The sequence below is a fragment of the Macrosteles quadrilineatus genome, unplaced genomic scaffold (genome assembly GCF_028750875.1).
Source record: "Macrosteles quadrilineatus isolate MER2022 unplaced genomic scaffold, UCM_ALF_1.0 Scaffold_1__1_contigs__length_201487025, whole genome shotgun sequence".
Taxonomy (NCBI): Eukaryota; Metazoa; Arthropoda; class Insecta; order Hemiptera; family Cicadellidae; genus Macrosteles; species Macrosteles quadrilineatus.
Window position 1 is genome coordinate 193,132,891 of NW_026542594.1, and position 21,299 is coordinate 193,154,189.

Genomic DNA, 21,299 nt, shown 5'->3' on the forward strand with positions numbered 1-21,299 from the left:
GGCCTCTGAGGACCTCAAAACGAAAAAGTAAATCAGTCCCGGGTCTAGGTCTTACCTTGAGACCTGCGGGAATACTGTCTTATTCCCTATATGGGAAATTCCCTAAAACTATTAAAAACAACAAGTCACCAATTGGTAGCGAACAATTACAAAATAATGTTTATTTAATTATAAAAAATATGTAATACAAGTAACTGGTACCGACGAAGTTTCTCTTCTATTATATGGTTTATACTTTATCACTAAGATTACTGCAGTTCCATAAGTTGGATTCATATAAACAGCACTTTTGATACAGGGTAAACAAGTGTTTCCAATTTCAGAACCACTATTTGAGTAGAAAAACAAATAATTTACTAGATAAGTGCAGCAGCATGAGGGGAAATACTTATCCGAAATGCAGCAGTGGAATAACTTCCGACAAAAGGTTTAGAACGTTATATTGCTGAGAGGGTGTCGTTTTGGCGGGAGGGGTGGACGGTTTGGAGGTTTTGGAGGGAGTACACGGTCCTCAGTTGTCGTCGAGCGTCCGACAAACTCGCTTCTCTTTACTGTGTTACGACAAACGTTAACGATTTACGGTTACGTACAAAAGTGTTATGACTTACGTAAGCTATTATTAACCCGTAAATTAACATAATTTTACATTATTTAAAGTATTTACGACGTTGGTTACTATAAGTTTAAGATAAACTCCTTTATTATCAAGATGCAGTGAAACAAGTGTGATGATAATGAAGGAATGTGATTTAACGCTGGTTATCTTATTCGTCATTACCGTCCTCATTCCAGGTAAGAAGTAAACTAAATGTATAAGCTATAGCTATAGGTTTACCTTGTTTAGGACAAGAAACACTTCTTTAATATATAACAATTGCCAACATATTTACTAATTTTATCATCAGTTTGCAGAATAGAGTTTTAACTGCGCTCACAACCAATACATAAGAAACTAGAGGGATTTTGTAAACAAAGGCAAATTAACACTGCAAATTATTTGGTTAAATAATAATTAAATTAATTAAGGCCAATTAGTTGGGATGTTGAGTAAGAGGCACATAAGTATATGTGTGTTTGAATTAATGTATTCAAACTGTAGATTACGAAAGCAAACAACCCAATGGAAAAAGTTTAAATTTCCTAGAGGACAGTAACTAGCGGTTCATCAAAAGAGCTATGGTAAAATTTGTACTAGTTTTCTTAAGCTAAATTCCTAATTGACCTACAGGGAGATATTGCATTCTTCTCTATAAAAAAGTGCTTTGAACATTTAGTGATTTTCACAGAACATTTATAATTTTCGATGTGAAAGTGGTTATAGTGGTCCCCTAGTGATCAAAAGGTCGTAATTTCCATACTAAGAAAAATATGTAGCTTTTTGATGGTTATCCAGCTGTCCTTGTTCATTCAATAAATGGTCATGACTAATGAAACAGCTCAGGTCTTAGTCAGTAACAAAGCTACACAAGGTGAAGCTATCACTTCATTAAATAGCTGGGTATCTGAGTGGTTATAGTGCTCGCCTAGTGATCAAAAGGTCACCGGTTCGATCCTAAGAGTAGTATGTAGCTTTTTGATGGTTCAAAAAATAATGACTAAAGAAACAGCTGATCTTAGTCAGTACAAAGCTACACAACATTCTAAACTCATCCTTCTATCATATCTATCTATATATTAATAGGCAAGCATGTTTCTTTAAAACCTTTTTTCTCAGCTCGCGTGTATCGTAGGAAAAATCTACGCATACCGTTAGAAAGCTATTTTCCTGTAGGTGTGCAGAATCCCTTTATAAATTAAAATAGGCTCAAAAATAAGCACAAAAAATGAATTTGAAATTTAAAAAAATTAACATGGGTATTATGGGTTGCTATGGTGATGACGAAATAACAACACAATATAAACAGAAAATCAAAACAAATGGAAGACATTCCAATCACATGTTTTATTTACAGTGTGGGGTGAAAATAGAGAAGGTTGTACAAAACATACTTTTGGTCGATTTTTCGACCACGGGGCGTGCTCTCGTTCTGTTTAAAATACGCACATGGGTGGCGTCCCCATCTCAATTGGTAATATATGGTAAAAATACTATCATGATACCAAAATATAACCTACTCTTAATTTTTCTCGTGAATGAATAAGTACATTTAGACTAATAACCGGCGAAAAAGTATAAATTAGGGTTTTAAGAAATTGGTTTGAATTTTAAAATTATATTACTTTATTAACATATAGTTGAAAGGTATTTAATTGTATTAGCTTAATAATTAGTTTGTATTGTTGTGATTTGTTTAACGTTTTAGTCACCTTCATTAGCTCGTTAATTTATTAAACATATTACATACCTTTTTCAACTACCTGCCATCTCTTAACACCAATTCTTCATAAGTTCTCCAAACTTCAAGATATAAAAATATATAAAGAATTAAGACACAAAGGTGAAAAGGTCACTAAGGCTTACAATCGGAAGAACTTACTTAAAAGTTACTTAGGTTGATTTATAGTACCTATTTAAATATCATTGTAAATTAAAGAAATACAGCAGAGGGGAGAGCGAGCAGGTCTAGTGGTTAGAGCGCGGGACTCCGGTTCCTAGGGTCCCGGGTTCAAACCCCACAAAATCACTAATGGATTTTATCTAAGTGATAATGCCGTAACCAAAATCTAGCCTGAAGTAATGTGAACAACAATTCCGGGCTCGTGCAAACCCTACTAAGTGAAAAAACGTCCTCTTGATCTTTTGAACGTCCTTGACGTGATCTTGCGTCCTAGGGAAAAAATACATTTTTACAAATTCATAATATAATTAATTTGAGAAATTAACATAAATACATTAAAAAAACATCTTAATTATACACATACAACAATTTTTTATTAATTTACTTTTCCTTTGTGAAATTTATCACAGTAACTGAAATGTTAGTTGATGCTGTGAAATTAATATTTCACCTTTGCCACAAACGTCAAACTTTATGTAGCGACGAGAAGAGGATTGTAAACATCAGTGTTTGTTTACACTTGCAAAGTCAAAGTGACATTCAGCGTAGGGTGACACTCGAATTGCTGTAGGTCTGTGTGTGTGTGTGTGTGTCTGAGTGTGGGTGTGTTGGTGTGTGTGTGTGTACAGGCAGCTAGTGTCACTGACGATGTTTAACTTTTTCAAAGGGAAGTCAACATCGACACTTTATGTTTAACTTTTCGTGTAATTTAGTTAGCAAGTTTTTGCACCATCATGTAGGTTTTTAGGACTTTACATGGGACACAATGTTTAAACACTTGGATTAAACATGTACCATGTTGTTTAGCATGTTGAACATGTTTAACCTATTTTAATGTTGCTTACTTTGTTTATACTCATCTCACATCATTCTTCACTCATGTTTGGGTTAAAAGACGTACCTACCTAGATGACAACTTTATCTCAATTATTGATAATTATTAATTGGTATAGGAAATTTATTTTATGTGATAAATTATCTTTGTTAAATTCTTGTTTGAAAACGTGTTTACTGCTAGTTTTTGAGTGATTGTGAAATTAATGTTCTATGAATTAAATTCCCGGCACATACCTTACACATGGGATTGGACCGCTTCCCCCTTAAAGCGTTCAGGAACGTCCTCATGTAGTTCCTCCAGTAAAAATTCCACGGGTGTAGACAAGACAAAAAATTAAATAGTCCTATATATGATAGCTAAAGTGATCATATGAATTCACAATGAGGAGTAGAAAGATGTATCGTACAATGAAAAGCTTCAATAGATACTATATTTAATCAAATATTAATTTGTTTCCAATAAAATATCTTGTTAGTAAATTTCAATTATAATTTTGCTACACGACCAAGGCAAACATGTAGTTTTTGTTCAATAAATTTTAGAATCAGTATCACAACTATGTATTTTTGATTAATCATGCAAATATATCTCGCTATATACAAACTTGTACAAACTTGTCCCAAACTCCTTCGGGGTTAACTCCTTTATCTTCATGAGATAGAGGACTATGATCAACCCTAGGTTATTAATAATCATTGTCAAATAAATTAATCCATTGATCGACATAGATATCGACACATCCAACTGCAGTATGGAATAAAATCAGTTTGCTTATACTATATTACTATTTTTTTACGAAACAAAATTAACGAGAACATGGAAAGTAGGATAGGCTTTTACAAAAAAAATTAATATTGTAGGTATTTTAAAAGGCAATTAACAGTGCTATTCGTTAAATGAATATTTTCTATAGTTATTTTGAATAATCGAAGCAATATGTCATTTACAATCAAACTGTTTAGAATGCAATTAAAATTAATGAGATTGATAATTTTCGGATTGAAATATTTCATCCAAAAACTATAATACTAAAATTTCTATCTTGTGGATTCGCAATATACCAGAAAGTATTTACATTAACTTCAATATTTTACTATAATCTTTTAATAAAAAAGTTTGGATATAGTTTGAATGGCTTGGTTTAATTACTATCACTATTGGAGTTTGGGTCAGCACTGAGGTATCATCGTTGTTGAGGAATTGTTGTTGAGTTGTTAATGTATCATAAAGTATAATCTTCCGCTGTATCAAAATTTAGTAGCTTTGTTGAATGATTGTTACCTATCTAGTTGTTTCACAGAAAAAACTGTTTTCAATACATGCGTTGGGTCTAAATAAGTAGGCCCTACTCATTCCCTCCGTAGAAAGTAACCACAATACATTGTTTACCACCTGTCACACTAATTTCTAAGGTACTGTGAAACCTGTTATTAGTTATTTTATTCCTTAAAATCAGCTGGAGTTGACGACGTTATTCGTACCTCTTTATTTTATTGTAAACAATCGGTTGTATAGAAAGTATAGAATGTATCAATTATTTTCAATTGATTGTAGTTCGTTGTTGCATTGTTGTCGATCTGGATTTGTTTGTATTGAATCTAAGATGAACCGTTATCATTGAAAGCACGATAAATTTAAGAAAACTATTGATCAACTAATAATTTGATGTACTATACCAATATCTATCGATGGTGAATCGCGATTGAAAAATATATTCTACATCCTACTAAACAGCTGCTTGTTCATAGTATAAAAATGAAAAACAAATAAAAAGGAACTCATATTTCCATAAGATATATATAGTTCATATAGTATATTGTTTTGTAACTTAGTTTGGTGCATCGAATGTCAAAAAGTATAATGTCGAAAAATATAGTTCATCACACGGGCAAACGGGTCTTTTAAACCCTCGCTAATTCTCAAGTCAAACTTAAGTTTGCGTCTAAAAATATTATACAACAATGAAACAATAATGATAATGACAATAATTAATGAAGCTATTAAAAACAATAAAAACGATGTAATCAGCCTCATCTATATACAGGGTGTTGAAAATGTCTGGAACCAACATTATATCTGGTGAGTGGTTAAAGAAAAACAAATGATATTTTGTGTACGGATATACTATGGTTTTATCTATCTTTTGGTGCCTTATGAAAATTTTTACCACTTATAGGGAACGTCCTGTGGAGGATGCAGTAAAAGGTTTAAATGGAAGCCTATGGTAAATGATACATCATTTTAAAGGCCATTTTTTTCTGAGTAAGGAGCCACAAGTTTCATCTCAAAAGGACCACCCTAGCAAAAATGGCGACTGTTTGAAATTTAAATAACCACTTATAGGGAACGTTCTGTGGAGGATGCAGTAAAAGGTTTTCATTGAAGCCTATGGTAAATGATACATAATTTTAAAGGCCATTTTTTTCTTAGTAAGGAGCCACAAGTTTCATCTCAAAAGGACCACCCTAGCGAAAATGGCGACTGTTTGAAATTTAAAAATTCAGTTCCCTATAAGTGGTTTTTTAAATTTCAAACAGTCGCCATTTTTGCTAGGGTGGTCCTTTTGAGATGAAACTTGTGGCTCCTTACTCAGAAAAAATGGCCTTTAAAATGATGTATCATTTACCATAGGCTTCCATTAAAACTTTTTACTGCATCCTCCACAGGACGTTCCCTATAAGTGGTAAAAATTTTCATAAGGCACTAAAAGATAGGTAAAACCATAGTATATCCGTACTCACGAGATATAATGTTGGTTCCAGACATTTTCAACACCCTGTATATAAAATCCAATGTATGTTTGTATGTTTGTATATTTGTATGTTTGTCCTTTATGGGCTCCAAAACCGCTCTACAGATTGTAATGACACTTTCAGGCATTATTAAGCATTATTCAAGGATGGTTTGTGTGAAGTTTGGTGCAGATCTGTCAATAGGGCTCCGCCCCAGTGGCTCTGGAGTTTCCCATGTTAACCTTATGAGTACTCATATTTAAATGGGATTAAAGAATCTTAACAGCTGGTGCAGCTAAACAATTTGATTCTGTGATGTTCAATAGCATTAAAAGGTTAATAGGTTTACCAACAGGGTGCAGCACTATATTTTTTTATGAGAACAGCTAATTTGCAACCAAAAGGTGAGTGAGCGTAGCGAACGAACTTCAACCTGGAAGCGATTTAGCGTAGTGAACGAGCTAACCTGAAGGCAAGTGAGCGCGTCGAACGAGCTCCAACCTAATGGTGAGTGAGCGTAGCGAACGAACTTCAACCAGGACGTGATTGAGCCATGCGAACGAGCTCATCTTGAAAATGAACGAGCATGTGACATAAAACCACAATAGGACAGGACGACGTCTGTCGGGCCAGCTAGTAACAAATTAAATGTCATCAATGAATAATAATGAGCAATTTGATTCTGAAATACGTCACAACATTGAATTTATTTAACAACCATTAACTACAAAAATAACAATGAAATAAATGCTTGATCTAACCAAATGAATAATTGAGCGTACTAAATACAGTACCAAAAACAATAACAATAATGACATTTTATTTGTATGCTTAGGAACTAATAAAACAAATTTTGTTTTGTCAAATAAATATCAACCTCGTTAAAGGATTTAGTTTTAACGTTGTAGCAAATAAAGACTAAATTAAAAAAAAGGTATCGTTAATGAACAAAATAAATATTTAATTAGTTTTAATTTACATTAATTTCAATTAGTCGTGGTTTCTCGTTACTCATTAAAGTTTTAATGATTTTACATTTTAGTTACGATTTAATTAGATATAAATGGCAATACAAGAACAAACTTCATTTTAGCATAACCATCCTAGAGTTAGTGTTTTAAAAGCATTCGTTTCCTTAAAAAAATTTCTTCATTTTGATTAATATTAGTTTTACCGAATATAAATTATTCAACTGAAATATACTTTTAATGACATGAAAATCTTAATCATCAAGATGATAAATATATTGGATTTGATATTGCTTAAAGAGAATATTTAGCATGAAAAGGTTTTTTGGTACTTACGTATTATACGGAGGCCACTTATTTTACAGCGCGCTGCGGCGGTTGGGTTAAGTTGGGTTATCATAAATATGTTTGTAGAACTTTCCTAGTTTCGTTATGAATCGAACTATACGAGATGAGTCATAAAAACTTATGATAACCCAACCTAACCTAACCGCCGCAGCGCGCTGTAAAATAAGTGGCCTCCGTATAATACGTAAGTACCGGTTTTTTTGTGACATCAATTAAAAATATTTTAACAAATACACTGTAACCACCATTTTATTTGTTATGTTCTAAATAAAAACATTTATTGAACAAAGAACAAAAACTATTTTTCCCAACGTTCTAATGGCATACACAACGAAAAATCTATCTATATACTTACTTATTTAATACGCAAGCAGGTTTTTTGTGACAATTACTCCTCCGAAACTACTGAACCGATTGACATGCTTTTGGTGTCATTGGAAAGAGCGTAACGTGAAGTTGTGCAGGAAACTTTCTTTTTAGGGAAATAATTACAGACTGAGGCCCTGAGGCCCTTTAAAGTTTCGTATTTCTCCATAAGATTAACATGGGAAACAATAATTGTTATGAAACTCCAGCTGTCAGAAATTAAAAGTGAGAAGAAGAACGTGATTGTATATAGTCAATAAGTTTGCTAATTTTAACAGCTTGCTACAAACATTTACTGAATTGGTTGAAATGAAATATTTACCATTTGAATTTGGGTTGGCATAAATATTACAATGGAAAAAAGCGAGAGAGAGCCTGGATAATTGTATATAGGCCTACTAAAAAGTAAACTGAATTAACAATGTTCTGTATTTCTTAGTAATCATTGAAAGAGCCGATTTTCAAACTATGGAAACGTAGGAAAGTCATAGAACACCACCAAGGAGCAGAAATAAAAAAAATGATTTTTTTTATTATTATCGTTATTATGGACAACCTTTGATACCTTTGATGGCTATGATGAGTAGGCTATTTGTAGAAAACACTAAAAAACAAGATCAGGTTTTGAAAAATGGTAAATATTTACAAGAAATGTTGATTATATCGATCTGTTATGTACACCTTGAGTATTTCCATAATCTTTGAGTTAAAGTAATCAGAAATTATTACTGTTATTCGTTTTAAAATAACGCCTGTAATACTTAGCAACTGCTCGAAATCGAGCAACCGGTACACTAGTACGATAAAATGCATTACAAAAATGTGGACAAATTTCATATAAAACATTTTAGGAACCATTAAAATCTGTAGTATTGACGTAATCGTTAACCAATGCAATGCTAGACATACATATTTATAAAGACCAATCAGCAGACGTAGCCAAGGTGTCTCGCCTCGTATGTTTTCCTGTAATGAGCGACTCTTGACTTAATCCCAACACTCGAGACCTCCTCGTAACCTAGATTCTGCTCATTATATCACTTTAACAAACATTAAGAGTCCTTTAGTCTGCTTTTCAGTAGCTTGTTTGTGTTTTGAGCAAATGTTTGTGTTGTTTGTGCTTGTATTGTCGTTTTACTATCTAATCTCTCTATCAATAAGGGAACTGTACTATAATATTAAGTTTTGAATTAGATTTAACATAAACCATGTAGAACTGTTTAAGTAAAATAAATTTGATGAAGTTGACTGCTTGGATTTTTTTTTGCAGTTTAATAATAACCAATATATTTGTCTCTTCAATTATTGTAATTATATGCAATCGCAAATTTTCGTTCTTGCGGATCTTTAACTGACCTAAAAACTGCCAACTTATAAAAAAATATTGTACTTGGACTCCGAGAATTTCAGATCTGCTTTAAGGTGAAGAATTGTCATATTAGATACGAATGTTTAAAAAATAATGTTATTTATTATAAATAAAAACTTGTACTAATTGTCTTTTTTGATATAATTTTTTTTAACAATAGCTAAGCTTAACATAAAATAAAAAATTACTTGGGTATTAAATATCATGTATAATCATAAAAGAAACTGCATTTGTTTTTATTTGTACTACTGTAATGCCTTTTTAACTCTTTAACATTCATTACTTTTGAATACAACAATTTATTGTAAATACCTTACTACAAAATACCTTTATTGTAAATAACTTCATCATTATTTTTTATACAATAGTTAATAATATTTATTATTTCTTTTGTAACTACAACACTAATGATACACCAAAACTATTTAGTATATATTTTACATACTTATTTTACCCTGTTCTAGGAAAAAAGTTGCACTTTGGGTGAAAACGGCTTACAGAAAGAGTAGAATTTAATTATACTTATGATGGGGGAGTTTACGCCGTAACGGATGCGATATTAATTGAAGAGGAATGCATTATCTTTTATATGACTTTGCAGACGGGCAATACTTAATCATCACTAATAGACCCAGGGGGAAATGGGAAGGAAGGGGGCTTAGTTTATTGGCTTTATTAGGGTTCAGTGCTGCCTATTTGAGCTAATAAACTTAACTGTATCCGCGCTTGGAAGTAAGAAAATGAAGTGAACGTCTATAAGATCCATAATATTCTGAGCAATTGGGGACTTAAAACCAACTAGGGAGTAGTTTTGATTAAACATTAGTTTATTTTCTTAAAATAACAACGGTTCCATTTAACTGAAGGAATGTCCTTAAATTAATACAATTGACTATAGGATACTGTTGTATTAAAACCTTCCAGAGGTCGCATCACGGAAGTAACCTCCAGGGATGTTATATTTTCCCGCTATTATATTATTTTGAGTGGTGTCGGCAGTGTGAGTGTCACTGTACCTCACGCACCTCATTTTTAGAATCAAGTGATGGTCAAAACTCACCCCTACTATTTTATATTTGTTAGTTTTGTAAGAGGCTGGAAGTAGCTTCCGAGTGGGCTTTGCCGATTCTTGTACAGCCTGGAGGCAACTTCCGTGTGCGACCTCTAGTTTAGTGTGTGCGTTGATTATTGCGTGTAAATAATTATTTTTGTTACGATTCATGACATTATTATTATTATATATTTACTACCTATAGTTTTACAAGATGAGTGAAGAAGTTAAAATTTCGAATTGCAACACTCTTAGCCAGTGCTGAACGGGAGATTCACGAACGACGAATGTACAGAGTCGCTTAGTATTAAGATACCCATTATGTTAAATTACTTAAAACAACAGGTATTGTGAGTGTTATCATCTAGAACTGCTTTTAGGACATTGTGGTCAAATTTAAAATAACTTCTTTAATATATTCTTGTAAAAGATTTCTTCATATAATTTTACGTTAGAACATTTGATAGAATAAAAGTTTAATTTTATATTTATAAAATATAATCAGGTTATTTTAAAATTAAAAGTTTACTAAACACATTTTTGATGTTTAAAATTAAAAATAAAACTTAATTTGTACACTAAAATACAAATTTTACTTCATAAATGTTAGTTTTTATTTACCTTTAAGTAACCTCCAGGTGCGCTCTCTCCCGTTTTGAAAAACCAATGCGCCATCTGAAAGGTAATAATAAATACTCTACCATTATTTTTGTATACGAGAGTAGATGTCCAGTCTAAATAGATCAGCTGTAGCAATGTTTTATTGAAAAGTACAAAGCTCAATGAACCAATAAGAAGAGTGTGTTATTGGCTAAAATTCTATCTTTACCTGCAGTTTTTGTTGCAACGATAGTAATGTGATATAAAAACTGTTGCTGTCAATGAGTTATTCTTTTAGTTTAGCTTGTTTAAAAAGTGCGCATATTTTTTTATTTGATTTACATGACTCCACACTAGAACACTAAAAAAGCTTTATCAGGAGTTAACTTTGGCACAACTTCTAGTTTTGTCCATAGTTAAACTTTATATCAAGAATGAAGCAAATTTTTAAACCCGTAATTAGTCATTGAAGTCATTAATAGTAACATATTAATATAAAAACTCATTAACGTTTCTCGTAACCCATTAAAGGTAACTATTACCGATTAATTATTTAGTAAAACCTATGAAAAAACAATATTTAGTTAGTTATAAGGAAATTAAACTAACCAAATCATTGGTTAAAGTAGTCTATCTTTAAAACCTAATTTATAAGTGACTACTGACTACCCACTATGTAATAAATGAATGAGTCTTTTATATTTTCTATCAACTACAAATAACAATCATTTTATTGTTATAAAGCTCAGGCCTACTTACGTTTACACTGAAAACTCTTATCTGATGTGTTGGTAGGAATTCTCATAACACGAAGATTTCTTATCAATTAACATCCAGTAAAGTTAATGAAGAAAAAGTAGAATTTTCGTCACATGTTCAAAGTTTTGAGCTTTCGTTAAAGTTATACCATAAATATGTTAATTTTCAAATTTAATAAAAGGAGTGTGGAAGGGTTTTATTTTAAAGCAAATTTGCAAAAGGTCTTTGTAAGTTTGCCCAAGAACCATACTTCAAAAGGAGGCGAATAAAACAGTTTCTCCTCCACAGACTAAAGAGAATACAAAGTTGTTCAACTGAATCATGAAAGCTGTCGCACGTTTTGTGAGCCCGAGGACTTTCCGAAATCCTACAAAGGGATAAAATCTTACTAACTCAACCTTATGAAGCAGGTGTTTGGTTGTAGTGTATATTTTATTCTTTTTATACCTTATTTATTGTCCTAAGATGCTAGGCTCTAGCAAGAGATTGTTTCCACAATTCGTCATGTTAGGCTTAGAGTTTGTGGCATTACCACTTAGATAGAATCCATTGGTGGTTGGTGGGATTTGAACCTAGTACTTCAGGGACCGAAGGTACCAGCTCGATCCCCAATGGTTCTGGGACCTTAGTGTACTACGATGTATAGGTCCAGGGTAAAATAAACAATTCAATAAAGTCCTATCATTTTCTTCAACAAATGCATATTCTTTTCTAACAAATACATATTCTGATGATTATGATCTCACGCCATAACAATATAAATTAAAGATTCCTCCATATGTGGGATAAACACCTCTCAAGGCCCAATACTGCTATTAAAATATAAGCCTACTCTTAGGTACAGGCTTGTCTAGGGCGGGACCTCATTACGTATTTCAGGCTAGACCTAGAGGTTGCGGCATTATCACTTAGATCAAATATAAGGGTGATTTGGCAGGGTTTGAACCTAAGACCTCATGGACCGAAGTCCCGTGCTAACACTAGACCAGCTCGACCCCCAATGGTTCCGCGTTAGAACCTAGTGTCCGATGATGTAAGGGTGTGTAAAATTAGAAAATGCTAACAAATTCTTTGCTCTTCAGGTCAGCTGTGTCTACGAGATGTCTCTTTGAGAGTCCCAGAAGCTGTCAGGGTTGGTGACAGTCTGGCATTGACTTGCGACTTCAGCCTGGAGCAAGAAAATCTCTACTCAGTCAAGTTCTACCAGGGAGACACAGAGTTCTACAGGTACTTGCCGGGAGAGACTCCGCCCACCAGGGTCTTCGCCCTAGACGGTGTCCGCGTCGACGTAAGTGGATTCTTGTTAAATGCAACTTTGACATAGTATTTTGCAAATCTTTTCGAGGATTTTCAAAAATACGGCTGCTATTATCTACAATGTGGTGGTTAGAATAGGTTAAATTACTTTCGATTAGTGTAAAGGTAAAATTTACTTCATTAATCGTTTTTAAACGTAAGACAAATAAGCCGCAAATACAATTGGTGTATGTATAAAATTGTTAGATTTACAGATTAAACAAGATGGCAGCTTTCGCTTTGACAAATTTGACCTTTATCACATTATAACTAACCTATCTGCCAAAGCCCACCCTAAAAGAGTGGCAACCCTCTATAAAATTGTTCATAGAAATGAATATAATAACTGTAAACTGTGTTAGTTCTTCAAAAATGAATCAATAGACGACTTAGGGAAGTGCTAAAATAGGTCCATATAGATAATCCATATTCAAACGTGAAATGTAAATCGACCTTCCTATTTAGCACAGATATTCTTTTCGTAAGCGAAGTGCATATATTTTTGACTATCACTCACCACCACCAAAATCACTATATTTTTCCACCACATAACACAACCCCTTAAGTCCAAATCTGCTTTTCTGCTATTGTTTGGGTTAAAATGTGTTGCTTTACCCCTATCGATTTCCAAGGCGATTTCTTTAAGAGTGCATGTAAAAAGTAGTTGGAATTTGGGACTTCTGTTCCATAGTCTTAGAGATCAAATCTTACCAACCACCAATGTCTGTTTAGGTTATAACGTCGTATACAACTCGAAGGTTAGAATATTTACTTTAGCAATAGGTCCATTTATCAAATTGGGCCTCTCAAATAGAACTCTCTCTCTAGAGAATTATCTCCACTAAAATACAAATGATGACAAATCTGATTACAGATCTCGAGATCCAACAGTTCCACGGTTACCTTGGGAGATGTACACAGAGACATGACGGGGTATTACAAGTGTGAAGTATCAGCGGATGCGCCTCTCTTCCACACAGGAATCAAGTCTGCCTACGTCACTGTTGTAGGTACGGAGTTACAAGCTCATATATTAGCAAACTGTCTCGGCTTCAAGTACTAAATCAAGTAGTAAACAAGAGACAAAACAGTTGATGAAAAATTATTTTACATAGGATTTCATAAGGTCGAGGAATTAGTGATGATTGTCAACTGATTGTGAATGAATCTTTAGATAAAACGCTTGACTATAGATTTTAAAAGAATACAAACTAGATTACAGGGTATATTTTATAAAAATGGGAAGTTGTGTGACCACTTTTTATTGAGCAACCGATTCCAACTAGGTATCCAATTTTTTTGTAAAAAAATAAAGTTGATCAAAATAAAATAGTTTTATTTTAATGTGAACTCTTGGCGAGAAGTAAGCAACTAGAGAATCTTACAGATGCTCTTGTGCTAATTGCTGTTTAATCAGTGTCTTGGCAACTTAGGGACTCAAAGAGATGAACTGTCTCTCAGAGAGGAGTGGCAATGACTTACTTCTCTAACTGAAATTGAGATAATGAATTACTTGACTACGCTTTCAAAATAGTAAAATACATTACTTATCATTAGGATAATATTGTTAACTATTGATTGAATAGTGTTTAGGATCCAATAGTCAATGATATAACTCCAAAATAAGCTAATTAAATTTATTCTGAATTAGTAAACTAGTAGTGTTATGGACCTAATAACTGTATTAAACAAAAATGTAATATTTGAAAGATTAAAAAGGGTATTGCAGTAACTTGGTATGCATCAGAGTTAAACCGTATTAAAATACGCAATTTTCGCATGGGTACCTTCGTTGTTTGTTAATGTAGACGTTACACTTTAAGCACACAATCTTGATTATATTATTTTTGTGTTGTAGTTAAAATCAAATAAATATTATACATATCACCCTGATTCAACTGACATCTGGATACAGCTACCATGTGCGGAACATATAGCAATACAATGCCCAAAGCATAATTGGCCAGAACTATTTTAATACACGGAAAACAGGTGTGCGTGTGATTAATACTACTTTAATAGTGGGAAGTGAGGTGGTCTAGCGTTAAAGCGTGTGACTTCGTTCCCTGAGGTCCCAAGTTCAAGCCCTACCATTCAATAAAGGATTTGATCTAAGTGATAATGCCACAACTCCTAGACCCAACATGAAGTATTGGCTAGTGTCTAGTGTCCTAGGAGAAAATAAGTAGCTTAAGAGTCTAATGGTGTTACAATTTTTAGAAGAGCCTTGGTCAGTGCCCGTCCTAACAGCTGAGAAGTCAAAGTACAGTCTCGGAGAGAAGATACGAGCTAACTGTACGTCTCAAGGAGGTTATCCCTTAGCCAACCTGACGTGGTATATCAACGGACAACAGGTAAACTGGAATATACGTAACCGTGCCAAACACTGAGCTATTATGTAGGGGTAGCACTTCTCGAATGTAATTCCTACAATGGTAGCCATTTTGCTAAGTAATTGAGTCGTTTCATTACCTTGATTTGCGGGATTTTTATCTAGAAAAACTTCTTTTCAGACAATTGTCGGGATAAAACCAGAATGTGGTTTATAATAGGATTTTCCTTGACATTAATGATATAACAGGATTTTCTTGAACCGGTGAGCGGGGATTTTTAGGTAGGCCTACCCTTACTAACCTTACAAACCAACAAGTTTTAAGTAGTCAATCTCAAACAAACTAGTGATACATACAAGTATAACATGTAGCTTAGTGCTGCTGAATTATAATTATAAACAAACAAAACACAGAAAACATGCCTTCTTCCGCTGACGAATGCAGATAATAAAGTATACACACAGATTACTACTAATAAATAAAAGTGTAAACTAAGATGAACCAAAATAAATGTTCAATTCCATAGAATTTCACGTTAAAGCATTATGGCTTGGAAATTCATCAATTATATAAATTATCCGTAAGATTGACAAGACATTAATTCGAGTAAAGATAAACAAATATTGACATCTTATATTCAAAATTAATTATTTACGTCAAATAACAACTGTGTAAATTATGCAGTAAGCTTAGAAGCGTTAAATCAAAAGCATTAAGTCAACACTCTTAAAACTTCAGATAAAAATTAAAACTGTTACATCAGAAAAAGTTTAAAATAAAATTTCCTCAAACCAACACGAGTCTACATGGTTTTTGTTACAATCAAAACAGCATGTGTTTCGACGACCTGTGTTATTTGTGTTTAAAACAACCACAATCGGTGGTTGGAGAGCGCCTGATCAAATATTGAATTTCTGATTATCAAAACCAACACAATAGTGCACCTCGTTTTCTTGTTGTGTTGTTAAACAATTAGCTGAAACAGAACACCGCTGTTGTGTTTTATGGATTGCATTGCTGGCTGAAGATTACCTTTATCAATGCTAAAACACATCTTTCATCAAAGTGTTGATTAATTTGAGGAAAAACATACATAAATTGCATCTAAAATGTTGGGTTGGAGACTTAAGTATTTCCCTTTCATTATGTAAATGATAGGTAAAAAATGTGTTTTTAATAGGTTAAAATAGAGGTTATAATTTTTTTTATTTGTGATAGAAATAACGTTGTTATTGCATTTAATTACTTAAATTACACATATGAAAGAAAGGTATAGAAAACACGATCTATTAAATAACGCATGTATGGCAGATTTTAAAGGAACCTCCTACATGATCAGTCTGGATGGATATTTTATATTTCAATAAAAAAAAATTATCCGTTAACTCATTCCCATTCTTTAAAAACATGTTAAATAATAAAAAAGCCAAAATATTTTAGTTTACATAATGTAAATATATAACAATTTTCACAAGTTGTATATTACAAATATCGACTACCTAATAAGGCCAACCCTAATAGCCAAGATACGCTGTTTTAATGTTTACCTCAAAGTTCTAGTTTTAGTTTTAGTTTTCCACGACTTCCGTTATGTCTAAACTTACTAACACTAAGTTATTGTTTGTGAACTGCACACGACTTTGAAACCTTGATTTTCTATCACAAGTTCAGTAGTTATGCAAATTATTGCATCAGTAACTATATGTGAAATAATTTTAAAATTATAAAAGTCGTCAAATTAATTTTTATGGAGCAGATTAGTTTTTCAAATTGACAACAAAGATCAGTTGTTCAACACTATCCTATGGAAAAATGTCGGCTTCTGAAGATCTCTTGTTTATATTTAAATATTTGAAAACATTTTCAAAATACTTAAAATTACTATTGTCACCACGAACCTGATAGTCTGTTGTTGTTATGTAACAACTTATTATTGAATATGTTTATCTGTTGGTAAGGTGAAGCACATGACCTACCCCTCTGCGCTTGTACAACAAGAGGTTGTACCTGACGTGAGGCTAGACGACCTGGACACCTCGGTTTGAGGCTAGAAATAGACGCTATCCTCTTTTGTTCCACTACGTCAAATAATTGAGTTGAATAATATGTTTATCTGTTTAGGTGAAGCACTCAACCTACCCCTCTGCACTTGCACAACAAGAGGTGGCCCCTGGTGCGAGGCTAGACGACCCGGACACCTCGGTGTTGAGGCTAGAGGTAGACGCTTCCCTTTCCCTGTTCCAAGACGGCAGACTGAGTCTGCGCTGTCTGTCGACGCAGTACACCCTCTACAGGCGCAGCGCGGAGTTGGATATACACGAGGATACTCCACAACTCGCCCCTGTGCTGGGGCCGACTGTACCCCACACACAAGGTAAATACTGTTGAATAACGTACCACCGATTGTATGCATCTAAAGTCATCTAAGGGGTACATGTCCACCTCTACTGAACCAACTTGTAGCTATTTTTACTTCAAGTATGTTAATTAATATAATTTTAACATTATCGGTTATATTAATACAATATTTTACGCCAGCCTTAAAAACATGTACCTAAATCGTTTTTATTTTGGTATCTTAAGTCAAAAGTAAATGTTCTGTGATTAAAATTTTATGTTACAACAGTTTACGCCCTTTGGTTCAAAAAATTCCAATAATGTATTTACTCCATATATTTTGATCATTACAAACAAGGTAAGGGAAGATAGCGTTTAACGTTTACGTTTTCAAACAAAATTCTTACTTTATCTTTATCCCAATAATGACTTGTACTTGATACATTGTACATAGAGCAAAAGCGCGAAATGCAATATATGATGAGGTTTACTACAAATATACCTACTCAGTGATGATTTGTTTTTAAGTGTAACTGTGTTTTATGAAGACTGTCCTTTGTCTCTTAAACACTTAAAAATCGGTAAAGCTTTGTGAAACAATATAAATACTCTTATTTTGATTCGTTTCTCCATATTAGCGAATTTCCCTATAGGGAAGTAGCTATTACCGTAGGTCTCATGGTAAGACTTAGGCCCGGGACCTATTTACTTTTTCATTTTGATGTCCCCAGAGGCCAAAAACACCATTCGTTCAAATTTTTATATATGTATATATATATATATATATATATATATATATATATATATATATATATGTGTGTGTCCGTGAACACGATAACTTGAGTAATTTTTATCCGATTTTGATGAAATTTGGTTTGAAGGTGTAAGGCAGGATAAACTTGAACGAGTTCGCGATCCAGCATGATCGGACCATGGGAACAGGGTTTTATGGGGGGTTTTATGGGGTAAAAATTTGTTTTTCTCACTTTTGACTCTCAAAATACAAAATTTCCCAATTTTTCTCCAAACCATCTTAAAGAGCTTAAAAAAACAAACAATTCAGTATATCAAAGTGTTTTTGTACGGTTATTGGTTACGGAGAAAACTAAAAAAATGGTAAATTTAAAATTCCCATGTTATTCTTATGGAGAATATTGTAAAATGTTGTAGTTTGCTTGTTTATGGATATATTTTGATCAAACTTGGCAAATTTATTTATTTATAGTAAGCTATAAATATTTTACTAAAAACACACTACTTTATTAGTTTCCTTGTAGCAGCAAACCTAGGTACTCGTTAAACCTAATGTTATTTAAATAGATCAATTAAAAAACCAATTCAGCCAAATGGAAATTCGCTTAGACGGCAGGTTTGCTGCGGCGGGGGTATTTTATAATATCATAGCCTCCTCTGATATAAAGCCACTGCGTTGGTGTGGCAACGTCGCACCGGCCGGTCTATTGCAATGGCAATAACAGTAATACACGTGTAGACATAAACATAGCGCAGACGCTCTATTATGGAATAGCAACAGCTGTCTCGGGTAGCCGGATTTGCGGCGTTGCCACATTTCCCCCCTGATAATAATATTCTATATAATAATTGAATATATAATTATATAATAATTTAATCATTATTGTTGTATTGTTTTCAGAATCAAGTGGAGCCTCAAATACGTGTAGTGAGATCCCCTTCACATTTCCCTTCTTTATTATAACAGCTCAATGGCTTCATACAGTCTATACTTCAGTTTCTAGGTAGCCTAAGAAACGAACGAAATACAGCGACAAATTGTGATAATAACACTTGCGTGATATAAGAAGCATTAACGTTAAAGTTTTGAAATGTATGGTTTTTGCAAGTATAAACGGTTTAAATTGAAAGATTGTTGATTAAAGTTTACCAGCTTTTGTATTTTCCAGGATCGTTCCAATATTTGTAATCGGTTGTGACTATTTGTAGAGCTAGCAGTAGATCGCAATAACGCAATAAAACTAAATATGTGTATCATAGTAAATTTAATAACGTAGAAAGAGCTTAAACGTTTTATTAAAGCTGCTGTAATTGTTTGTATTGAAATCGATATTTAGAATGTACAATACGTCCATTTAAATTTGTCATAAATAATCATTCATTTTAACTTTATTCAACGTTCAATATTGTAGGTATTAAGCGAAAACTAAGATGGGTCTAGAAGGTGAATGTAAATTTTAAAAATATAAAACTCTTATTTTAATTATTTTGTTACTTTCTCTTAAAAAACATTACCACTGAGTAAAATCCACCCTTTGTAAGATTTTATTTTTGATAAAACCTCCGAGCTGTTTCCCTTAATATTTGACAAAAGAAATTGTATGTATATTGTTGTACTATTTATTTATTTTTAATCACTAAAATATAATTTTACTATTGTAGCAAGAGCATTATTGAATTTTGAAACCAAACCTGAGACATTCTGGTGTTTTGTAAGCTTGTATCAATCTCTTGTATAAATATAATATTGTTTAGACATACTGTATCATCTATTTAACTATCCTATTCAATTCCTATAAGTAACATTTACAAATATTTATAGCTTTTGGTTGTTTTGTGGATGAAAATAGTATAGCGTTCTGGAGGGATAGTTCTCCAAAAAAATTTCAGAAATAAAAATAAAATATTCAGACCAACAAAATGTATGCCAGACGAAGTCTTCTTTAAAATATTACCTTCACAAGCCACTTAAGAAAATTATCGATTATAAATATTGGTTTTATTGTCATTACCTTTTTAACTGTTTGATTTGTTCAATAATATAGCAACCAAAACCCCGTGTTAATGGATTTCTTAAGTTTTGTAATTTTTACTAACGTATTTCAGACTCCTTAGATAAAAATCATTTTCCTTTCATAAAAGCCATCCTGTGGAAAAAGATCAAGAAAGCGGTTAAACCATGGAGGCTTACGTAGAATTATAAGCGTGCTCTGTAACGGGATATGAATCCCAATAGAAAATTGTTTCAAGCTATTATAAAACAACTATTGTTGTTATTATTTGTAGAAAATTACGTATAGTATTTTCTATGAACAATATGATCTCAATAAAGTAATAAAACCTCTCTCTATATTAATAAATATATAGTTTTATTACCTAAGCAGCCTTCTAAATTTGATATGGAATGGGAAAAAACTATAAATATTAAACTTAAAAAGTGCAAATTTTTCTGCCAAAAACACATTTTACTAGTTATGTTTCATTGTTCAACCTTTTATCCGTAATTTAAAAACGATAGCATAAATGTATTTATTTTACGAAACTAAATTATCATTTTGCAATATTTTTTTAGATTTTGGGATACCATGTAATGTACGTGAATCATTACACTGGCGAACGCCATGAATTGATAAGTCTCCTCCCATAAAGATAGATTTTTACATCAACGTTTTCCGTTCCTAGAATCCACAGACATGTTTACACATTTAATATTGTTGGATAGTGTACAAAGTAAAGCAATTACTATTTAGTTTCACTATCACAAAGAACGAGTTAGTTGATAACGAGTGTTAAACAACCTTAAAATCTTATTTGGTGTACTTGATTCATTTGGTATACTTGTACATGCTTGCTAACCTATCTGAAAATACGTAACAACTCTGTAAAGTGGTGAGTCACCTTTAAGAGTATAGAATAATGCAAAATTACTCAAGAAATAGACTCAAAATTACACGAAAATTAGAAAATTGTCTACATAGCAAAGTAGTTAAGTGCTTGCCTTCGAATCTTAAAGTTCGCTAGTTCGATTCTAGGCGAGACCATTTCTGAACA

At 32.7% G+C, this 21,299-nt stretch overlaps 1 protein-coding gene across 1 annotated transcript; it reads left to right on the forward strand.

Annotated features, from left to right (window-relative positions):
* The first annotated feature begins 596 nt into the window (after positions 1-596).
* LOC128983427 (uncharacterized) lies at positions 597-19,965 on the forward strand. Its single transcript, XM_054402715.1, has 6 exons — positions 597-792; positions 12,612-12,817; positions 13,700-13,835; positions 15,046-15,179; positions 17,280-17,532; positions 19,150-19,965. The coding sequence occupies exons 1-6, from the start codon at positions 729-731 to the stop codon at positions 19,254-19,256; spliced, it is 900 nt and encodes a 299-aa protein (XP_054258690.1). The 5' UTR covers positions 597-728; the 3' UTR covers positions 19,257-19,965.
* Positions 19,966-21,299: the final 1,334 nt, after the last annotated feature.

What these genes read in the sequence shown, in the direction of transcription:
- LOC128983427 (XM_054402715.1), top strand. Translation starts at nt 729, where the DNA reads ATGATAATGAAGGAATGTGATTTAACGCTGGTTATCTTATTCGTCATT. An exon ending in TGCCTACGTCACTGTTGTAG is followed by an intron (nt 13,836 to 15,045) that starts GTACGGAGTTAC and finishes TACAATTTTTAG; the next exon opens with AAGAGCCTTGGTCAGTGCCC. An exon ending in GGTATATCAACGGACAACAG is followed by an intron (nt 15,180 to 17,279) that starts GTAAACTGGAAT and finishes TTATCTGTTTAG; the next exon opens with GTGAAGCACTCAACCTACCC.